The sequence below is a fragment of the Sciurus vulgaris genome (assembly GCF_902686455.1).
Source record: "Sciurus vulgaris genome assembly, chromosome: 3".
In the NCBI taxonomy this organism is placed as follows: domain Eukaryota; kingdom Metazoa; phylum Chordata; class Mammalia; order Rodentia; family Sciuridae; genus Sciurus; species Sciurus vulgaris.
The window spans coordinates 31,492,952-31,515,240 of NC_136463.1; the positions used below are offsets into that span (position 1 = coordinate 31,492,952).

General features: G+C 33.3%; 1 protein-coding gene across 4 annotated transcripts in view; it reads left to right on the plus strand.

Annotated features, from left to right (window-relative positions):
* Positions 1-22,289, plus strand: part of STXBP4 (syntaxin binding protein 4) — a 165,150-nt gene that overhangs the window by 53,873 nt on the left and 88,988 nt on the right. For all 4 annotated transcript variants that reach the window (XM_079131411.1, XM_079131409.1, XM_079131412.1 and 1 more), the window contains 2 exons: positions 3,075-3,164; positions 6,531-6,596. In XM_079131411.1, the coding sequence (XP_078987537.1) occupies positions 3,075-3,164; positions 6,531-6,596 (156 nt within the window). The remainder of the gene's footprint in view (positions 1-3,074; positions 3,165-6,530; positions 6,597-22,289) is intronic.

Consider the following 22,289-nt stretch of genomic DNA (forward strand, 5'->3'; position numbering starts at 1 on the left):
GACAATGAAGGTGATCACTCAGTTTGTAGAAGAAAGAGGGAAAGGAACAATCTTTGAGGACTTCCCCCCTCCCTCAATTAAGCAGCAAAATTGAAAATAAGTCATTGGCAGCAGAAGGATAGGTGAGATGGTAGGATAGTACAACCCTGGAGAAGAGAGTTTCAAGAAAAAAAGGCTTAAGCAGTGTTATATATGTAGCAGAGGTTTAAGAAAGTTGGCAGGGTCATTTAGAGTGTCAAATAGCAGTTGTACTGGTGAAACTGCATGTAATCCTTTTAGAAATATGGGAGGGAAGTTATATAAAGCATATGAAGTACAAAGAGTAGCAAGGGAAATAGAAGAAGAACAGAAGGGGATACACATTTTTAGGTGACTGGAATGGTACAGTCACAATTTTATAAGGAAAGGAGGTAGTTGAATGGTTCCTAATGGAAAGCCTTATCCAGAAAATCAGGCTGAAATAGAAGTCATTGTTTTGTTCAGTTTAACATGGATTTAGGTCAGAAAATGTGGCCAATGGAATAGTGACTATCCAGAATTGACAGAAATAAAAAATAACTAAAATGGTCATGTTGGAACCACAGTGAAGGAGAGGTGAGGTCAGACCTCTCAGCACAATTTATTGGCTCATAGTGTCTCAGCTTCTCCAGAGGAAACTGGAGAAGTCAGAGAGGAAATGCCTCCCAGTGTTATTTGCCAGCTGTTGCAATGTCAAGGAGCCTGAGGATCACAGATGATGTCAAGACCCAGACAGGAAAGGGATGTACAATGTAAGGAGAAGGAAGCTTAAGAGTTTTAGATTGATTTGAAAACAAGCATCTGCCTGGAATTATCGGTGTTAAATAGCAACAGTTCCTTTTATTTCCTGCTTGCTTAGGTGAGTATATTTGAATAGAATTTTATATTTTTTTTAAGTCAGTGAGCACAAAGGGGCTTTTCAAAGATTTAACAATTAGCATCTCTAGCCAATCCTGTGGCTGCAGTTTTTGTTGAGTAGTCCAAAATAGTTAAGTTATGGTTTATACTGTGACTATTCAACCCACTGCTTTGACTCCCAAATTGACTCTTTTATGTGTGATTTACTTCTATGATGTCAAGCTCAAAAGTTAATGATCACATTCCTAAGACCCCAACCCATAGTTTTTCTCAATAAATTGTTATAGATTCATTATCTAAAATTTTATATAGACTTTTGAATTCTCTTGTTTCTCTTCTTAGGATAAGAAGTTTGACTAGGCCCACATGAATGTTGAGTAGCTGTGTCTCCTAGATTACACTTTGCAGACATGAGTTCCATGAGCTAAATAAAACAAATTAATAGAGGCAGCAGGGGCAAGAGGATGAGGTTTGTAGTATGGTCAAATTCCTGAGAAAATGGGACAAATTATTAAATTATTTTTCTTTTTTGGAAATTCACATGCTCATTAGCATATTAAGAGTGTTGGAAACAAAGCAGGAAAGAATTTGTTTTATACTTCTTAAAACTTTTGTATAGGTGTATTATAATTCTGTATAATAGTGGGATTCGTTAGGCTGTATTTGTACATAATTTGATCAATCCCATTCCCCAGTATCTTCCCTTTTTCTCTCCCCTCCATCCCCCTCATTCACTTGCTCAACTCTACTGATCTCCATCATCATCATTATTATTATTATTATTACTGTTTTAGTGTATAATTATATATGTATATTATTTATATATTTTTTCTATACCACTGTTACTACCACTCAATTTTGCTTTTACCATAAAATTAGTTAATGTCTTTTGGAACATGCTTGGTGAAATAGTGTTACATTTGAAAATATGTTAAAAATTAATCTAAAATAATATAAGAATGAATTTTTATGCCTGTATATATTGAGTAATTCTGAGACAGGAGAACAACTGGTGCAAAATATGAGATCATGTGCATTATGAACAATGGCCATAGAGATACCCAAATGTTAATGTGGCATGGCAAAAGAAGTCAGTAATGTTTAGGGAGAAAACTTTTCTCCTCAAACTTAAAAAATAATTCTTACTTCTGTTGTTCTCAGGTACACAATGCACATCTGAGTTTATCATGTCTATTCCACCTTGATTTTTATTAAATAGTTAGTATGATGTAGGACCTATGTAAGAATCTTGAAATGATCATTTATTGACTGTGAAATGTTAGGCAAGTTACTAATATTTCTGAGCCTGTTCTCTTATCTGTAAAATGGTGACAAGATTATTAGAAGTCTGTAAAATTGAATACACAGTCCTTAGCAGCGCATCTGCACATAACAAGTTCCTATTAAATGCTTGATATTATTAATCATTTTTGTTATCTTTTCCTTACTCTGCATTTGTCTCTCCTACTTAAAGGGCTGTGTTTTAAGACCGTGCTTAATATAGCAATCACTTTCTCCACTTAATCCTTTAAATTACTGTTTTCAAGTTCTATTTTAACTTCTTTGCAGAAGATGACTATAATCGGACTTGTATTTTTTTTCTCTGCTTAGATTGTCATTGTTTTTAACGGTAATTCATTGCCAAAGAAATCATGCTACACATGAGAGAAATTGTCATCTCTACTGCTGCTGTTGTTATTCACTTGCAGATAAATTATTAATACTATCTTCAATCCACAGTTTCTGTACAGGAATCTCTTCAAGCCACTTTGCTGTTGCATTACCTTTCATTGGGTTAAAACTAAATACAAAATTAATCAGCATACTTCACTAGACTCATGTAAACCATCTACACATTTTGGTGTCTACCTGATATCATATACACAGTCATGGAATTGGACTTTTAAGGAAAATTATATTGATTAAAATAAGGATCATAAATGTATCTGCAGAATATATTTCTCTTAATCATTCAAATTGTTATAAGAAGCATCAATGTAAGGTTAAGCTTAAAAGAATGGAATTGTTCCAGATTACTTTAGTATTCTCTTTTATCTAATCCGACAACCCCAAAGTAAGAAACTGAATTTTGTTAGTAGAATGCACAAGTCTAAGACAAGTCAAAGGTATTTTCGTGTTAGGCCTCATAATTAGCATCTAATATATAATGATTCTCTTATTTTTTTTAATGTTGACAGCTTCTGCCCTGTGACTCTTTAGAAGCAGATGAAATGGAAAGGCTTAAGCGTGAAAGAAATGATGCCTTAGAAGAAGTGAATATACTTAAGGTAACCTCCAGTTTAGCTTCCTTCTATTTTCTTTAGAAAAAAAGAAAACCAGCAATCCTATGTTGGATTCTGAAGTATGAAGGCTGTTTTATTTTTAAATATTAATGGCAAATAGAATCAAATTCTTTAATTGGTCTTTAGAGATTTAATTTCTTAGTTCACACATGTATTTCTGTTTGGTAATATCCATATAAGATTTCATGTGAATAGTGGGCTTTGTTTATGCCTTCTGATGTGTCTACTTTTTACCCTTTTTCTTCTCTCGTTGATGTCAATAACAGAATTAGATGAAGAGCAATAAAGCAAGCTATGATAATTTTGGAATCTCCAGTGTTCATTGGGAAGTACATTTTTTCCTGTGTATAGGGCCATGTATAAAGTGCATAGTGGTGTGCTAATGTAATTGAAATTAAGAAGTATGGTTTATGGAAAAAAAGATTATATATCCCAAATATACCGTAAAGTGGATTCTCTTCAGATAGTTTCTTTCTGTTTTTAGTAGAATATTAAATTTAAATTATATCCAGATTTTTACAGAAAGACACTACATTTTCCAGATCTTCAAGAAAAGCAACATAACTGCTTTATTTTCTACTAATTTACATTAGAAATATACAGTTTAAATTATTTTGTTAAGTAAGTGAAATTCTGTTGTTGTTTTAGTTTTGTTAAAATAATTTGCAGCAAAAGAACGAAAAGTATCTTGCTGATCTCTCTTAGTTTTTACAGTTCCATCCTCTAGAGGAAGCCATTATTTAAAAAAATAAATAATTATTTTATCTTTTCAGACAGCTTCTGTACACAGCCAATCCTGTTTCAAAAAATAAATCTATATGTGGCATCAGGGAACATCTGGGAAATCTCTGTACCTTTCTCTCAATTTTACTGTAAACCTAAAACTGCTCTAAAAATGTGAAGTCTTAACAGCAAAAAAAGAAAAAGAAAGTGTATATGTATATCTCAACTTTTTCATAAAATACTTCATACAGCCAAACATTTTTACAACTTGCCTTCTCTTTTTATCAGAGTTAAATCTTGGGCAGCTTTTCAGGTAATATATACAGATCTGCCATATGATTCTATACAGTGAATAGTTCTCTTCTAAGTTACTTAGCCAGTTCCCTTTTGATGGATAGTTAAGCTCTTGTCATTATTAGAAACAATTCCACTTTTCACCTGGGGGTATAACTCAGTGATAGAGTGTTCACCTAACAAGCATGAGGCCCTTGGTTCAACCCCCAGCACCACAAAAATAAATAAATAAATAAATTTAAGAAAAACCATTTACATTTTCATCATCTTTGTAGATGTATTTTTGGGAGTTGAACAAGTACCTGAATAGATTAAATCTCTGCAAGTAAAATTGCTATATTCAAGGATGTGTACACGTAGAAATTTCTATAATGTTACCAGATTCCCTTTCAAAGGCTTTGCCAAATCACATTCTTTCTAGATGTTTACAAGCATTCCACTACTATAGGAATAGTTTATATATTTCTATTAATAATTTTGAAGTTATTATCTTTCCACATTTTGTTGTAACAAGAGTTGAGATGGAAAAATAGAAACTGATTACACAAATGGTATGAATCTATACAGTGCACAACCATAGAAACAAAAAGTTGTACCCCATTTGTGTACAATGAATCAAAATGCAGTCTGTAAAAATAAAAAATAAAAATTTAATAAATAAATGGACAGTTCTTTCTTCATATTCTCTTAAAAAACATCTTTAATGTTGATTACCCTAATAAAATACCATTTTATATTACATATTGCTACATAAATCAGTAAATCTTGTGATTCATCAGAATTTTCAGAGGCTCTAAATCTTCTTCATTTTCTTAAATTTTATCATTGTTAAATTTAATGATATATTTCAGTTTTTATTTGGACATCAATATTTCTAAAATTTTAAATTAAAATTAGATAAGCCATTCTTGTGTAATAATTTAACAGGGGTTCTCTGAGGAGCCATGCAATAAAGCAGGGTCACATTTAAATTTCATGAAACGTAATTGAACATACCCTATTGTGGCAAAACTGAAATTCCAGATAAAACAAATTCTACATTTTATAATTACCTCTACCTCAAGATCTACCTGTTGACTGAAGATGATTCTAAAAAGCTATATGAAATATTATACAATCAGTATTTTTGAGGTAAGGTTTATATTTTCAGTTTGTCTTCTTGTAGTAGGTACATACGCGCACATAGGTTGTTAAATGAAGTTCAGAGTATAGAGATGATCTGTCATCACTTTTCATTGCTCTGTGACATCTCTATTCTTCATGTCTGATTTGTGGTACAAATAAAAATGGCACCAAGATAATTTTATGCCAGAGCTGATTTTTATTTTGTAAAAGTGATCTTTAAAAGCACTGTGGGCTCAATTTAAAGCCTTTCTGCAGAATTCACATTGCTGCTACTTTGCAGAGGTGAATAAGATATATTTTCCATTTACAGATGCAAAAGTCTAGAGCACGAAGAGTGAAGGTGACTTCCAGAGCATAAAAGTGTAAGAGCCAGCAGTCTCCTGGCTCCATGTTCATTAGATCACTATATTATATTCATCTTCACATACCTTCATTTCACCTCTTAGACAAGAACAAGCTAAAGTATTCCAGATTGCCTCTTATAAACATTGCACTGTTGCCATGAATCTTTTACCACTCAATTTAACATTCAAGTAATTCCTCTATTCAGGTTTATAGTAAAATGACTCTTAAATTACTGTTACTATTTCTGAGTTGATCGATAAAATGTGGATTTATTTAACATATATTTAAGAAAATTGGATTTCTTATGGTATATGATTAATTTTAAGTTCAAAGATGATAATACTTTACTCTGCATTAATACTCATATTTCACATTTGGTTTATACTGATCCTATCTTCCTTTTTCTGAACAACTAAGAATAACTTAAATTTAAATTAGAAAACTAATCATCAACCCAATCTTATATGCTCTCTAGTATGGTTAGAGACCTTTACTTCTAATTCTTAATGATAATGCTAATATATCATTAGATAATACAGTGATAATGATAACATATTTGGAAGCTGTTTGGCGATGATAGCTGTTGTTCAAAACTTAGTTAATATTTATACATTTGGATTCTGATTGGCTTTTTTTGGACCTCAGATTTTGAGGTAAAAATATGTTTACATCATAATTATACCATAAATAACTAATTACCTTAAAATGGTATGCGTAATGCCAGGAAAGTGACAGGGAACTGTATTTTCAGGTTTGTAGCCATTTGATGTGTGGGGAATACATAAACTTTGAAACAAAGAACCAAAAATCTTAGTGATGGATACCTTTATAAGAAGTTATTAATTCAGAGGTGTTTTAATACAGGCAAAGTTATTCGAGTCAGAGAGGCAAAGGAAACTGCTGACAGAAGAGATCCAGAATGTGAAACAAGTGAGTATGTATAGCATGTATCTGTGTCTCGTGATTGTGTGTGTGTGTGTGTGTGTGTGTGTGTGACAGAAAGAGAGAGAGAGAAAACAAGGTATCAATTTTAAAACAGTGCTGCTTTATAATATCCCAGAGTTTACTGATGCAAATAATTCAGTATAAAATAGTATGGATCTTAAAAAGAATCACTTTTTGGAGGCTGTACCTGTCCTAAAGCCCTGCTACTCTTGCTCAAAGAAATGTTAAAACTCCTTTTACATATGCTTTCCGTGGACCAAAAGGACCAATCTCATTTCTATTCTTTTTATTTTCTCTTTTTCATCTTCCCTTTTTTTTCTTTTTTTTTCCTTTTCTTTTTTTATTCATACCTCATTTTATTAAGGGAAAACAAAATAATCCAAAATAAAATAAAATTCCAAGACAACATTTTTTTACATTTCGTTGTTAATTTAAAAAGTTATTTTCACTTTGCAGAGTCTTCAAAGAATTTGATGTAGAGTAAAACAAATACAATAATAATACTGTGAAAGAAAAGCACAAATGACAAATAAAATATAAATAGAAGTAGAGAGTTAAGAAAACATTGTTAAACTTTAGTGGAGATGCTTGATTTTGAATTCTTTTTATCCTGTCCTGCTAGAAAACGTAAAGTCAGCAAAGAGAAAATGTAGTCATACAGGACTCATACCTTCAATATGACCATGTGGCAGGGGCCACCACAACCTTCACAGTACATATAAATAGAGTAAAATAAACAAACAAAAAAATTCCAACAAAATTCCTACAGCTTGCCTGCCAGTGAAACCTAGGACATAGAGAGCACAAGAAGGCTCAAAAGACTGGAAAAGAGTAAGGAGAAGCTGGGGAATTAGATGAAAAGCAAACAAAATCAGGCCCAGAAAACAAAGTGCAACAATAGATGCCAGAATACTGGATATGAGTCAGGACTTGGTAGTTCTCTGCACTAGCTACAAGAAGTACTTGAAAGTGTATGCAACCAGAAGTAGCAGCCTCAGAAAATCCTTGCTTCTGGAGAAGGATCAGCTAAATAGAGAATGGATAGAATGCCTTGGAGACTAGGCAATGGCAGAAAAGAAGGACATGGGGGGAGGGGTGTGGATTAAGGATTTTACAGAAATTAAAGAGAAACAAGACATCTACCCCACCCCACCCCATGACCATCAATAACGTGATCCATAAAAGAAACTGCACAGAAGAGGGTGCTCTTGAACTGAGAACTCTTTCTACCATGAAATTTAAAAAGGAGAAAAAGAAAATTAAGAAAAAAATTCTGTCTCCATCATTGCCAAACAACTGCAAAAGTCAAATGATGTGAATTAAAACCTTACTCCTGATGAAAACTTTACAAAACAATGGAACCACAAAACTGAAGAAAATGGTAACATAACCCTCCAAACTTGGTTATATACAACAATAAGCATGGGGGTAAGAAAAAGCAAATCCTCCAATCATAAAAATCATGAATTTAAAACAAGTAATATCAGGAATAGAAATTTAAAAACAGGAAAAATTGGTGTGAAGTTAATAAAATTTAGGAAAGAAATGGGAAAAACAAAATAATATAAGAAATGAAAACTAAATTGCCAGGTGCCCAAGGAAGAATATATTCAAGTAAACAAGTATTGAAGAAAACAACCAAGAAAATGAAAATGAAATCAAGAAATGAGTTTATTTAAGAAATGAACTAAAACAACTGAATAGCACTAATATTTAGAGCTGTAACTCAATAAAAGTTTCCAGAATTGAAAGAGAACCTGACTCTAATGAGCACAGCCTATCCAAGTGTCCAGATACCATCTCCCTCTAATAGGAACACAGGTTCCTATTGGTGAAATAGCTATTTTCAGGGATAGGAAAGTATAAGTACATGAGAAGCCTGGAACATCTTATGCCAGAAGTCAAGAAAGTGCTCAAAATGACAGCGATGTGTCATAGGGAAGTACCTTGAAAGGGCTTCTATTGACCAAATCTGGAAGAACTTGCCAAATTACTAAGTACATTAATAAAATATAAACCATTGAAAAGATAGTAATTTGTAAGACCATACCATTTGTAAATAGATTGGCTAGTGGAAGAAAGGAATACTCTTGCTCATAAGCTGTTAAGTGCTGACTAATAACTGCAGAGAAGCCGCTAAATTTGGAAATTAGCATTTTTATCTGTTTTAGTGAAGACTGAATTGGTCACAAATTCAAATGCTAAATTTAGGGGGAAATTTTAATACCAGAATATCTACATGTTCACATGATCTTAAAGTGACTTTATAAACTGCTTATTAATTACAAGGGGTAAAACAGTAATTATATAGTAGAAAAATTAGAAAATACTTTGTTGCTAAAAGTTGATTTTACCAACTTTTGTGACTCCAAATGCGAGATTCTAAAAAGGATACAGTATTCACCTCTATAGTATACTAGAAGATGTAACCTGACTCTGACCTTGAGGAAACATCAGAGAAACTCAGGAGAGAAAGTTTCATTTTAAGGTATGTGAGTTTGTGTGTGTGTGTGTGTGTGTGTGTGCGTGTGTGTGTGTGTGTGTGTGCGCACGCGCACGCGCGCGCATGCACGGGTGTAGAAGTCGTATTCTTCACAAAGGTTGATACCATATTTTGAAAAGGTGATAAAAGAGCCCACAAAATGATCCACATTAAAAAGTTAAAGAGACCTTATATTTAGTTATGAAAATTAAATACAATTCTTGATCCTAGACTGGATTCTGTACTAGAATGGGGAAAAAAATGCTAGAAAGGACATTATTAGGTAAATTGTCAAAACTGAAATACAAGTGGTAGATTAGAGGAAAATATTGAGTCAGTTTTGAACATTATTCTTAGAAATACTACACTTTTAAAAATAAAGGGACATGACATATGTAATTTATCCTTAAAATATTTGCATGTTTGTGATAACGTATGTACGTACATGTATGTAACACCTGTGTATGAATATGGAAATATGACAGAGATTGAGAACATTTGAAATCTCAGAAACAACAACCCCTAATCACAAGTGGTTTGCAAAAATTACTTATTTCTTATTCATGAACATTTTGGTAAAAGTCAATCTGGTGAATCCAAGTGAAGAATATGAGAATGATTCTTGCAACTCTCTGTTCATTTGAAATTATTTCTTATTAGAAAGTTTTTTGAAATTCTCTATTTTTCAGGCAGTTTTCAGACCCTTATTTTATTAAATATTTTATGCCTTTATTGATATGCATTTTTAGTTCTTATAGTTTTACACCTTTAATACCTGCATGAGGATGTATAGCCAAGACTTTTTACATTTTAGTGTTTCTTTGTGTCCTCAAATTGAACATTTATAATTTTTCCATGTTAATTTTTACGTGCAAAATAAATTAGGGGATGTGCTTTTTCTACATTTAACTAAAATTTTCTTCTCCCCTAAGTGCTTGGAACATATGCACTTTAGAATTATAACCCTGCTTGATAAAATGATTACATTAAGGGCTGATGTAAGACATGGAACTGAAGAAAAACAGCAGTTGCCCTTTCCTTTTCTGGCAATACCTACTTATTCCACATGAGACCCTCCTGTATTTATTTCTCTGAAGGGATTAGTTTCTGGTATTAAAATAAAAAAAGGGGGGTCAGTTCTACATCAGTAAGTAATATGTGCTAGAATTTAATAGGATTCAATAGGGAAAAAATGGGATAGAGATGAAAATAGATAAACAGAAGAGACAATCTTTTGCTGAACAATGAATTGGTAGAAGGATTAGTGTAGTAGATAATGGGTTTTGGAATTTGACCATGCAGGTTTGTATCCTGATCTTCCCTTTGCTATCTTTCAACATTTAGCAAACTACTTCACCTTTCTAAGCCTTATTTTCCTCATCTATATAAATGGGTTTGATAATAGGATCCTTCCCAAGAGTATTAGAAGTATTAAGTGTTACAACATACATAGTATGTTATGTGTATTTCACATAGTAAGCACTTAAATATTAACTATTATGATTAGTATAAATAATAGAAGAAATGTTAAAAGGTAGAATTAATTTGTTTTTGCCATCTAATTTAGAGGAGGAAAGTGTAATTCTGGCTGTGTTAGCTTACATAGCTGACAACTATACCAGAATACATGACAAGAACAACTTAGAGCAGAGAATGTTTATTTTGACTCATGGGTTCAGAAGTTTAGTTCATGGTGGTGGAATCCATTGCTCTGGGCCCAAGGTGAGGCAGAATATCTTGGCAGAAGGGCATGGTAGAGGAGCACTACTCCATTCCTGGTGACCAGGAAACAGAGAGAAAGGGGAAGGGACTACAGAGACGGTGAATCCTTTTAGCGCATGCCCCAGTTATCATCTAACCCTCTCTTTCATACTCCGTGTCCAACTTGTTGGCCCTACAGAATTAGGGGCCAGTAGAATTTTTTTTTAATTACACTATTTTACCATTTTCAACCACTTCCATCACCAGGCTAAGATGTCATCCTTTACTACCTTGTTATAACTTCCTGCTACTTTGTCTGCTTCTAACCTTACCTGAGTAGTTTATAGGAGCATAACAACTAGAAATACCCTTTTAAAACACAAGTTAGGATTCTCCAGGACTTCCCTTCTTAGTAATTCTTGGAGAAAAAGCCAAAAGTGCTGCAAGTAGATGCCTCAGATTAATGTCAAAGTCTTCGAGGACTTTCTTATCTACCCCCCAATCCTCACTGTCCTCTTGCCCCAGTAACCTCCTCTCTGAACTCTTCTCACCTCCACCCCTCCACTGGTTCCCCAGCCCTGCACCCTCATCCCACCAGCACTGCCACTCTCACTGTGGTAGAGGAGTGTTCGGGTATTGCTGATTGCTTTAATCATATAATGTACTTTTTATGTTTTGCCCTTTGTCAGTGTCCCTCCAACTCAAGAGTGAATTCATGAGGACAGCTATCTTCAGCTAGTTCCCTGAATTCAGTCTAAAGCAATGACTGGCACTGAGTAGGTACTCAGATATTTGGGGAATGAATGAAGTGTTGAAAGAACAATGTAAGATTAAGTTGAGTGCAGATTAAGAAGTAACCGAAAATGACAGCACTGTCAAACACAAATGTAATGAAAGCTACTTACATAATATTAAACTTTCTAAAGTAGCCACATCTTTAAAGATATAAAAATAACAGCTAAAATTAAATATATTTTATCTGATCCATTACCTCTAAAATATCATTTTTTCATGTAATATTAAAAATTCATTTAGATATTTTCTTTTTTCATATTATATCTTTGAAATCCATTGTTAGATAGCTCAGCTGGTAGAGTGCTTGCCTCGCAAGCACAAGGCCCTGAGTTCAATCCCCAGTACCGCAAAAAAAAAAAAAAAGAAATCCATTGTTATTTTACTTTTATAGCTAACCTCAGTTTTTACACTAAATTTTCATTGGAAATACTGGATTTGTGTTTTGATTTAATAAAATTCAGAGTTCAGAAAGTAGATTCACATGCCCAAATTATTCCAAATTTACTTTAAAAGTTTCTGATAACTGAATTGAATACCAAACATCTTTTCCTTTTAAGATTTACATCCACATTGGCAAAACTATTTTAGTTTTTTAGAATAATTTGTCATTAAGCAAAATCTTTTAAAACTTGCATCTGTTTAAATTGAGTTTATTTACTAATCCTTATCAACTCATCATTATTTGCATCAAATTCAAGAGATATTGCATATACTGAAAGCAACTCTAAATGTAGCATTTATCAACAAAGCATATTTCAAAATTGTTTTAATTTTTGTAACCAAAATATATAACCCTAGCAATGATTATAATTTATATATTGATGTATGTTAAAATGTATAAAATCATTTTTATATAATGAAAAGTTTCAGATAGTGTAAATTTTTATATTTACCTAGCTTCACAAGTAAGCTTTGGTTTTGCAGGGGGGTTTTGAGTTTCAGATTTATCTCATTCATACGCAATGCAATATTGATGAGAAAATGCAAATCACACTGCCATTTTTTGTCTTTGATTATTGAATATTAAGCATGCATTCCTTTTAAGAAAATCTTGAATTGGAGTTAAAATACAGCATGTCTTCATAAAATTTCTTGTACAATTCAGTCAACTAGCATTGGCAAAGAACAAAGGATCATTACATTAATTGTTTGCAATATTTTCACCACTTCTATGGTGTCTCAGAATTTATGCACATACCCTAAATAGTGTCTGTAACTTTATCCATGACACTTTTTCCAATCAGCTTTAGAAGATTGAGCACAAATAATTTCAATATGTATCACACAGTGGAATAAAAATAAAGAAATGTCTCTTGTTTGAAATGTTAAATCCAGATTTTTTATCCAACATAACTGTTAACACCATCTATCACAATAAAAACTTGCTTTTCATTATCTAGCTGAAACTCTTCTTTGACAGATATAAGTTAAAAATATCTACACTGAAAGTTTGATTTTTTTTAAGACTGCAAATCAAAAACATTTCATCATAAATTAGGGAATCCTTTGAAACAACACATGCATGAAGTCTGAATCCAGTAGTGTCTCTCTCATATTACATGGCTCACCTACAGCTAAAAAAAAAGTACCTGTTTTTCAAATTCTGAATCAATTAATCATTTATATTGTTCCAGAGTTCCTACAGTCTATGGCATTTGTTTTGTGACTTATTTGATTATCTTTCATTTTTTTAAAACTACCTTTTGTAGTCTTTTTATTATAACTGAAATTACCATCTTAATCTAAAGATGACTTACTCTTTTATACAAAAATCTAAACCATTTTATAGCTGACCAAATTACAAATGTTGTGCATTTACTTCTGTGTTCAGTTGATTAATTTCATTGATTATCTTTTGATTGTTAAATGGAAGTTTCTTATGAAATTCATGATTCAGTTGCAAAAATGTTTCTTAATATTGCCCACATTTATGTTTTAAATATTTATATATTTATTAAATATACTAAATATTTCTTGCACAACAAATGGCTTTGCATTTTGCATGTGCATTCATCATGAACTTTGCAACATAGCATCTATTCTCATTTTATTGCTCTGATTATATAACTAGCCAATCCATCTTCACTATATTCTACACAAGTAGAATGTCTTCATTTTAAATTTAGAAATTCATCTATGCTTACATTTATGGACAAATTTTGAACCAAACAGAAAAAAAAATTTAGTGATAAATATTTCAGTTAAATTATGAGTTATGCTATACATAGGATAACTGTAGACATGCTATCTGAATAAAATATTCAGATAAGTACACTATATGTGTACATTGATGTTTAACTTGAAAAAATTGAAATTAATTCATAGACACCAACCAGATCACTGTATGCTCATGCATACTACTCAAATGACTCATGCCTGACACAGACATATAGTTCAATAATAATATGTTAAATGATGCAATTGTTTAAAGTAAAATAAAGTTTTGCTTAATGAAAAAATATTTTGTGCTTCTTTGGTTTATAAAATGTAAATGCATGCCAATTAAAATTAAATTTAAAATTCAGTTTCTTGGTCAACTATCTCTGTTTCATATGGTGTAGTAGCCACATACAACAGTGACCACCATGATTGGACAGTACTGATCTAGAACTCCAAATCCTTGCTACTAAAAGGGTGATCAGCAACAACAGCTATACCAGCACTTGAAACTTAGCACTGCAGAGTCTCAGGGTCTCATACCAGATCTACTGAGTCAAAATCTGGATTTTAGCAAGTCTTCAGGTGATTTATATGCACCTTAAAGTTTAAGAAGTCCTTGCCCAGATAATAGGTAATGGAGGATTTAACCAGGTAGTGATAATGGGAATATACCAATCGGATCTATGTGAAAGGTAACATAGGATAGTCAGTCAAACTTAATAATGATCGAATGGGATTTAATAAGTAGAGAGAGCAGAAAGTTTGGTAAGTTAGTCTCTGAAGAGTCTGTAGTGATGCACTTAACAAAAGGTAAATATGACTGAGGGTAAAATTGTGTTGACTTGTAGTTTTTAATATATAGTTTCCAGTTTTAACAAAAGTAGTTAAAAATATACACACCTGTGTATACAAACCCACATATGTGCATACTGAAACACTACCTACCCTAAAGAATCCTAAAACTATCTATTTTTTAATTATATTGACCTGCATACCATTCAGCTTCTCTTATGCATATAGAATGCTATTACTCTGTTAATGGAATTTTGGTAGTACAGACCTACTTTAATGAGAGCGTTTCTATGCTTTAGTGAAGTGTTTTGTTAAACAATAATTTCTAACAATTAATGAACGAATTTTTATACAAATGGTATGTATAACTTTTCTCTAAAAAACTTTTAAGAACCAGAAACTTGAATTGAATAAAAATGTGACAGTTTCTGCTCTTTGATTTAGCATCCTTTTGAAGATCTTGACATCAAATCACTATAATGCCAATGATTACAACATGTAAATCCTTTAAACACATAGTGTGTTGGCTTTCCATCACTGTGACAAAATATTTGAGAAAATCAGCTTACAGAAGGAAAGATTTATTTTGATTTATAGTTTCAGAGGTTTCAGTCTATGGGCTCTTGGCCCCATTGCTTTGGGCCTCAGTGAGTCCATGCATCATGGTGAAGAGCAAATGGTAGAGAAAAGCTATTCAGTTCATAATGCCTGGGAATCAGAAGGCGGGGATTCCAGGCAAAGGCCTGCTTGCTCCAGGCAGTGAGCTATTTCCTCCTACAAGGCCCCGCCTCCTAAAGTTTCTTCTACCTCCCCGTAGTACCACCAGCTGAGGATCAAGCCTACAACACTTGAGCCTTTGGGGGACATTTCAGATCCAACTGTAACACACAGGTAACCTAATTATTAACACACCACCTGAATGATTTTCAATCAGTTGAAATGATCCTTGCCCACTGGTTACCAGTTGCTTCCAAAGAGAGGAGAGAACACAATTAGATGTCTTTCATTTGCTTACTTTTAAACTTTAATCAAATTATTGTAAGATGATGACCTGATCCTAAAAACAGAAGTGTCCCCTTTTAACAAATTCATATAATGTTTTAAATTATTGAAATTCATTTACCTTTATTTAGTGTAGTGACCTGAAAAAAAAAAAAAATCAGTGAAGAACTAAAAGGAGAAAGGGGGAATGGGAGAAAGGAAAGGAGAAGAAGAGAAGAAAGAAAGAAAAAGCAAAGAATAAGCTATGAAGAAATCCTTTTTTACTGGAAGAATCAAGTCCATCATTGTCAGGAAGAGCTACAGAATATGTACACATGGTTTTATAACAAACTAACTGTACTGTTCTCTAAAACCTAAGTATTTTTATGAGTTTTTATGCCTTACAAAATAATCCAGCCTTACTATTTTATAATCACGAGCACAATTTCCCATGAAATTATTCTTGTTGTTATTTTTTCTTCAAGTTCTAACAACTTTTAACAGGCATGGACCATGTTAAAAAGGAACAGCAACTTCCTTTGATCAACAACTTTCTAAAACCTACTCTCACACTTAAGTTGTTCTTAAAGTTTCTTTCAGCATAGCGTTATGACCTCAGGCAGCAATAAGTTGATGTACAATCCAAAGCCAAAATATTTAGCTTGTCTGAACCAGTCTTTGCCCTAAAGAAACTTGGAAAATTTTTCATTTGGCAACTTCTCCAGGTTCAGAGAAGCCGAGTTATAGTTGGCCCCACCAGTGCAAAGGTTGGGTTGAATGCTTAAGGAGGGTATGAAATATAAGGTCAGATCAACACAGGCTTCTCTGTGGAAAGTCAAGGTTGAACATAAACGTAGAAACAGCTGATGCAACTGACAGGTGAGCTATCATAGTTTATGGATGAAGCACCAAAGAAATTTTAAGAATAAATTATGTCTTTAATAGAAACAGTAATAGGTGATTATTCAAGAATTAGTCACATTTTTTTCACTTTGAGAGATTGTGTTCTTTCGAAGCTTCTAACTTTTTGAATTGATGTGACCAGACTCCCACTCCCTTCGTATGCTTTAGTGATCTGAATTTTAAAGTTTTTCAGCATAGTATTTGTAGAGATTCTAAGATGCCATCTGATTTTTAGAGGGAAAAAGAAAAATCCATATACTTGACTTATCAATCCTTTCTGTTCTAAAAGCATGCTATCATAAAATGTCCCTGACCTCAGAATGTCAATTATTACTTTCCACTAAAGACTTTTTACAAAGATCCTTCATGCTAATCTTTTGTAGACATTGACACCTCCTTCCACCTGGCTCAGCAACCACTAATGTATTCTCTATCTCTGTAATTTTGTCTTTTCAAAAATGTTGTTTAAATGGAATCATACAGTATGTTACTTTTTGGGCATTGGCTCTTTTCACCTAACATAATTCCCTTGAGATCCATCCATCATGTATATATCCATAGATTGTTTCTTTTTATTGATGTGTGTGTATGAAACCATTCAATCTGAATGAAACTGGTGTATTGTCTCAGTGTCAATTTCGTGGTTGTGATTTTCTACTATATTAATGCAAAATGTAACCTCTTGGGGAGAATGAATGAAGAAAACAAAGACTGCTCTGTGTTATTTCTTACAACTGCCTGTGAATCTACAATTATCTTAAAGGTTTTTTTTTTTTTTTTAAGGAGAAACACTGCTCTTTGAGAAAAGAAATTATAAAGCTCTTATAATGGTAGACAGCAATTTTATTGAAGACATTTATTATGCAAACTTGGTTGGATTTGTTTTTCAATATTAATTTCCTTTTTGTGATTCAGCAAATGATTCCTGTATTTTCCACCATTAGACTGCCCAAGAAACTGCCTAAGGTAAAGAAAGCTTGCTTCAAAGAGGAGCAGGAGGATATAGCCTTGGGGCAGCCCACTTGGCATTCCTGTTTGCACAGACACCAGCTATACGTAGTGATTCTCTGGAGGTGAACATAGCAAGCACTGGCAAACCAGCTCTTGCTATGGTCTGGATATGGTCTGAAACTCTCCCCCAAATGTGCATGTGTTGGAAGCTTGGGCCTCAGTGTGGAGATGTTAAGATGTAACAGAACCATTAAAAGGTGGGAAGGTCTTTAGGTTACTGGGGGTGTGCCCTTGGAAGTTCTCTTGAAACCCGTGTCTCTATGTGATCACTCCCTGCTATGCAGTCCCTCTCTTGCACTTCTACCATGATGCTATTTGCCGTGATATACAACCTACCAGGAGCTCTCAATGTAGTAAGAAAAAAGAAAAAACAGGCAAAAGCATCACTGTCTAGAAAGCTTTTCATAACTGATACCTTGTAGCTGGTGAGTTGTTAGAGGCATATTTGTATACAAAAGTGGACTTACTCCCTGTGATTTTCTTTCTTTAAATAAAAGCAAGCAAATACACATCTGTAATATTCCAATAGTCTGTTGTTAAGCAAGCACTTTTAAAAGTATATTTCAAACATCTATGTAGATGCCAAACATTTTGCTTTTCAGTTTGCAGCAATGTATATTAGTTTGACTGGCAAACTAGTAAATTTTACCCAAGGAGGAAGTAGTGATAAGGCAGCTAATACTATAAAACTCTTATCTCGGCAGTTTACTATGTAAGAAAAAACACTTTTTAGTGCACTTACTTCAACATGGGACTCATGACATTTGTATTAATGATTTATTCACCAACTATTTTAGAGTTCAAAACAAGACTTCTCTAATCATGACTAACCCCACATAAATTTGAAAACATTATACACCCTATTTGAAAATATTAGACTTCAATTCATTGTCATGCATGTTAGATATCAAAAGACCGCCTGTGACTGTGGATTTCTAAGTAGGTGATGAATTCCATCACATTCCTCAGTACTGAAGGCATCTGATTTCCTGACGTGATTACTAGTGATGTTCTCCCTCTCTTGCCACATTCCCATCTTCTCTGTATCCCTTCCCGTTCCTGCTTTTTCCCTCTTTCCTCCTCTTATACTCTCAATCCCTGTTTTTCCCCCTTCTCCACATCCTTTTACAAGACGTCTTTACATTGCAAAGTTATTAACCCTGTTTCTACCAACTCTGGGGCAAATATTTTATCCTCATACAAATTGCTTTTCTAATTTTTCTAATGTTTTTTTAAGCACGGATGGTTTTGTGTTGTCAAACTTGTATTTTTCTTTATACCTCCCTTTTTATAACTGAAAAGGTTTATTCCTAGCCATATTTCAGATATATATTTATCAAGCTCTCCCCCCACATGTATACATCTTTATTTAACTCATCTAAGAACGTATTTGTCTGATGAAGTGAAAGTCTAAGTGTCGCTCATTTTCCCAAGTGGTCTGTCGTAGCAACCCTAGTTCTATGGTGTCACCATTATTATATCATCTGGGGTTGGTTTGGGGCTAGTTGATCTTTGTGTTTCATCCTCAAATAAATATTTATTGGGTGAATGACTTTAAATCTCTTTGGTCAGTACCAACTATTGCAGCTTTATATATACCGTAAATTCTTGGGACAGGACATGTCCCACCTTGTTTCTTCTTTTCGTTGTTCTTATTGGTTTTCCTTACCAATTCTCAGTTATTTATTCTTCCAAATCAGCTTAAGAGTCTTGTTACTTAGCTCTTTTCATACCTACTTTTCAATTTAAAATTCTTAGTCAAGTTCGTCCAAAACAAAATTTGGTAAAATCTTGATTCCATTTAAATTAAGTTCTTAAAATTTCATTTGGAAGTAATACATTTCTGTTTTGAAGACAGCTCTCCCTTAAATCTCAAACTTCATATGAATTCTAAATATTTAATATCCAAAGTAAAGATTTTATTTCTGATACCAAAAGAAGAACACTTACACTGTTGGAAACTTTCTTTTAAATCAGAGTGTAAAACCTCTTCATTGAACCATGGTACAGCTCATTTCTGTAATTCAGAACAGGTTCCACATGATGGAATTTATCAGATAGATGTATTTACATGTCTGTCCTTGATTGGGGAGTTCTGTTTATAAAGGAGATTAAAAATGGTTTCTTTGATTTTCTTTGATGTTCAGAGGCAGAAATCAATTTTGCACCTTTTGGAAAGTGAGGCAGCTGCAGGTTGAAAAGTTGACAGCTCTTGGGAGGGTTAATTAGAGCTAATTATAATTTGATTGACCTGCTTTTCCTCCAGAAAGCAAGCTTAACCAAGTCTTCATTTCCAAGCTGAATTTTTTTTTTTTCACAAACTAAAGAAATCTTTGCTTCTTGAACTCACAGATTGTCTGTCATTATTACCAAGAAGTGTTGCTACATAAATTGTGGGATCAAGGATTGGGTGGGGGTCAAAAAGACCTTCAGGATCATGTAGTCCTTTTAACTGATGAGGAAAATTGTAAGTTTTAAGGAAATATAAACTAATGTGCATACTTTTTAAATCATATATATTTAATGAAAAACTAGAAACAGTTGTAAATTAAATATGACTGTTCTTTTTCAACTTTGGTATTTCCTTCACTTTGTTTTTATGTAATTTCATTTGCTTGATAAATATGTTTCCATGTAATTTCATTTGCTTGATAAATAAAATGATTTTTAAAATTTATATCTAAACAAAGTATAATAAAATGATCTGCTTCTCATTATATGTTGTATCTCATAGCATGGTAATAGCATTTCTATCGTAATTATTTAAATGAAATGTAGTTCTAATATTCTCATAAAACTGAAGCCTTTTATGAAGGAATTTCCTATGAAAGCTTCTTGCCTAATCAAGTTCTGTAAGGTAATTATTATATATGAAAAGCAAAATAGCCATTTTCATGGTTTGTCAACTCGGTTATATCTCATTTTTAGGTTAAGTGGAGCACCTGTTCATAGTACTTTGGGTTTTTCTTGTTGTTCTGTTCAGATGTACATGACAGTACATATTATATATACACAGAGTATAACTTATTCTAATTAGGATCCCATTCTTCTGGTTGTACATGATGTGGAGTTACAGCATTCCTATATTTATATATGAACAAAGGAAGGTTATGTTTGATTCATTCTACTGTCTTTTCTGTTCCCATCTCCCCTCCCTTCCCTTCATTCACCTTTGTCTAATCCGATGAACTTCTCTTCCTCCCTCCCTTCCCTCCCACCCCTGGGATTATTATGTGTTAGCATCTGCATATCAGAGAACATTTCAGTCTTCGGATTTTTGAGATTGGCTTATTTCACTTAGCATGATAGTCTCCAGTTCCCTCCATTTACCAGCAAATGCCATAATTTCATTCTTCTTTATAACTGAGTAATATTCCATTGTGGATATATATCATATTTTGCTTATCCATTCATCTTATGAAGGGCACCTAGGTTGGTTCCATACCTTAGCTATTGTGAATTGAGCTGCTATAAATGTTGATGTGACTGCCTCACTGCAGTATGCTGATTTTAAGTTCTTTGGGTATATACTGAGGAATGGGATACTGGGTCCAGTGGTGGTTCCATTCCAAGTTTTTGAGGAATCTCCATACTGCTTTCCAGAGTGGTTGTACCAATTTGCAGTCCCACCAGCAATTATGAGTGTACCTTTGCCCCCCACATCCTCACCAACATTTGTTGTTACTTGTGTTCTTGATAATTGCCATTCTAATTGGAGTGAGATGGAATCTCAGTGTAGTTTTGATTTGCATTACTCTAATTGCTTAGAGATGTATATTTTTTCATATATTTGTTAATTATTAGTATTTCTTCTGTGAAGTGCCTGTTCAGTTCCTTTGCCCATTTATTCAGTGGGTTATTTGAGTTTTTTTGTTTGGGTTGTTTTTTTTTTTTTTTTTCATTTTGTTTAGTTTTTGGTGTTAAGTTTTTGAGTCCTTTATATATCCTGGAGATTAATGCTCTGAGGTGCAGGTGGCAAAGATTTTCTCCCTTTCTGTAGGCTCTCTCTTCACATTCTTGATTATTTTCTTTTCTGTGAAGAAGCTTTTGAGTTTGATACTGTTCTATTTATTGATTCTTGATTTTACTTCTTGCTCATTAGGAGTCTTATTGAGGAGGTCAGGTCCTAAGCCAACATGATGGAGAGTTGGGCCTACTTTTTCTTCTAGTAGGCTCAAGGTCTCTGATCTGATGCCTAGGAGTATGTTGGATGGATTTTTATTCTCAGACAGCTTGTGTTCTAATTTGGGCAGTCAATATCCTTTAATTTTTAGAAGTTAGGCAATAAAATATTTTAAGGACAGTTCAAGATAACAGTTGAAGAGACTAAGTCATATGTAAGTAAATGTAAACAACATATTATAAAAGATAAGAAAGAGAGAAAGATCACTTACAGTAAGATTCTGGACAGAATAGAGGAGGTAAAATCTGAGGTAGAGTTTGAAGAACAGGTGAGAACTGGATGAAGGGAACAGAGTTTACACCTAGTGGAATACTTTGACCAAAAGCTTTTGGAGGAGGGAAAGTTCAGTGTGTGAAAAGTGGTAAGTCCATGCACTTGGATGTTGTAATCAGGTAAGAGATGGAGTATACAACAGCTATACGGGTTGATTTGGAACAGTTTAGGGAGAAATTTGAAGTTTGAAGAGTGAGGATATACTTTCATTGTGTGCCATCTACTTAGGTTTGTTACCTAAGGTGGGACTTGAGGAATATTTTAGGAAAATTGATCCTCCAGAACTTTGCAAAGTACATTACCCTGAAGAATACATCGGGCAGGGTGATCACCTACATGGTTTTCACAGTACCCAAGCAAGAGGTGGTAAAGGTTGAGTCAGTAATGTCGTGGCAAG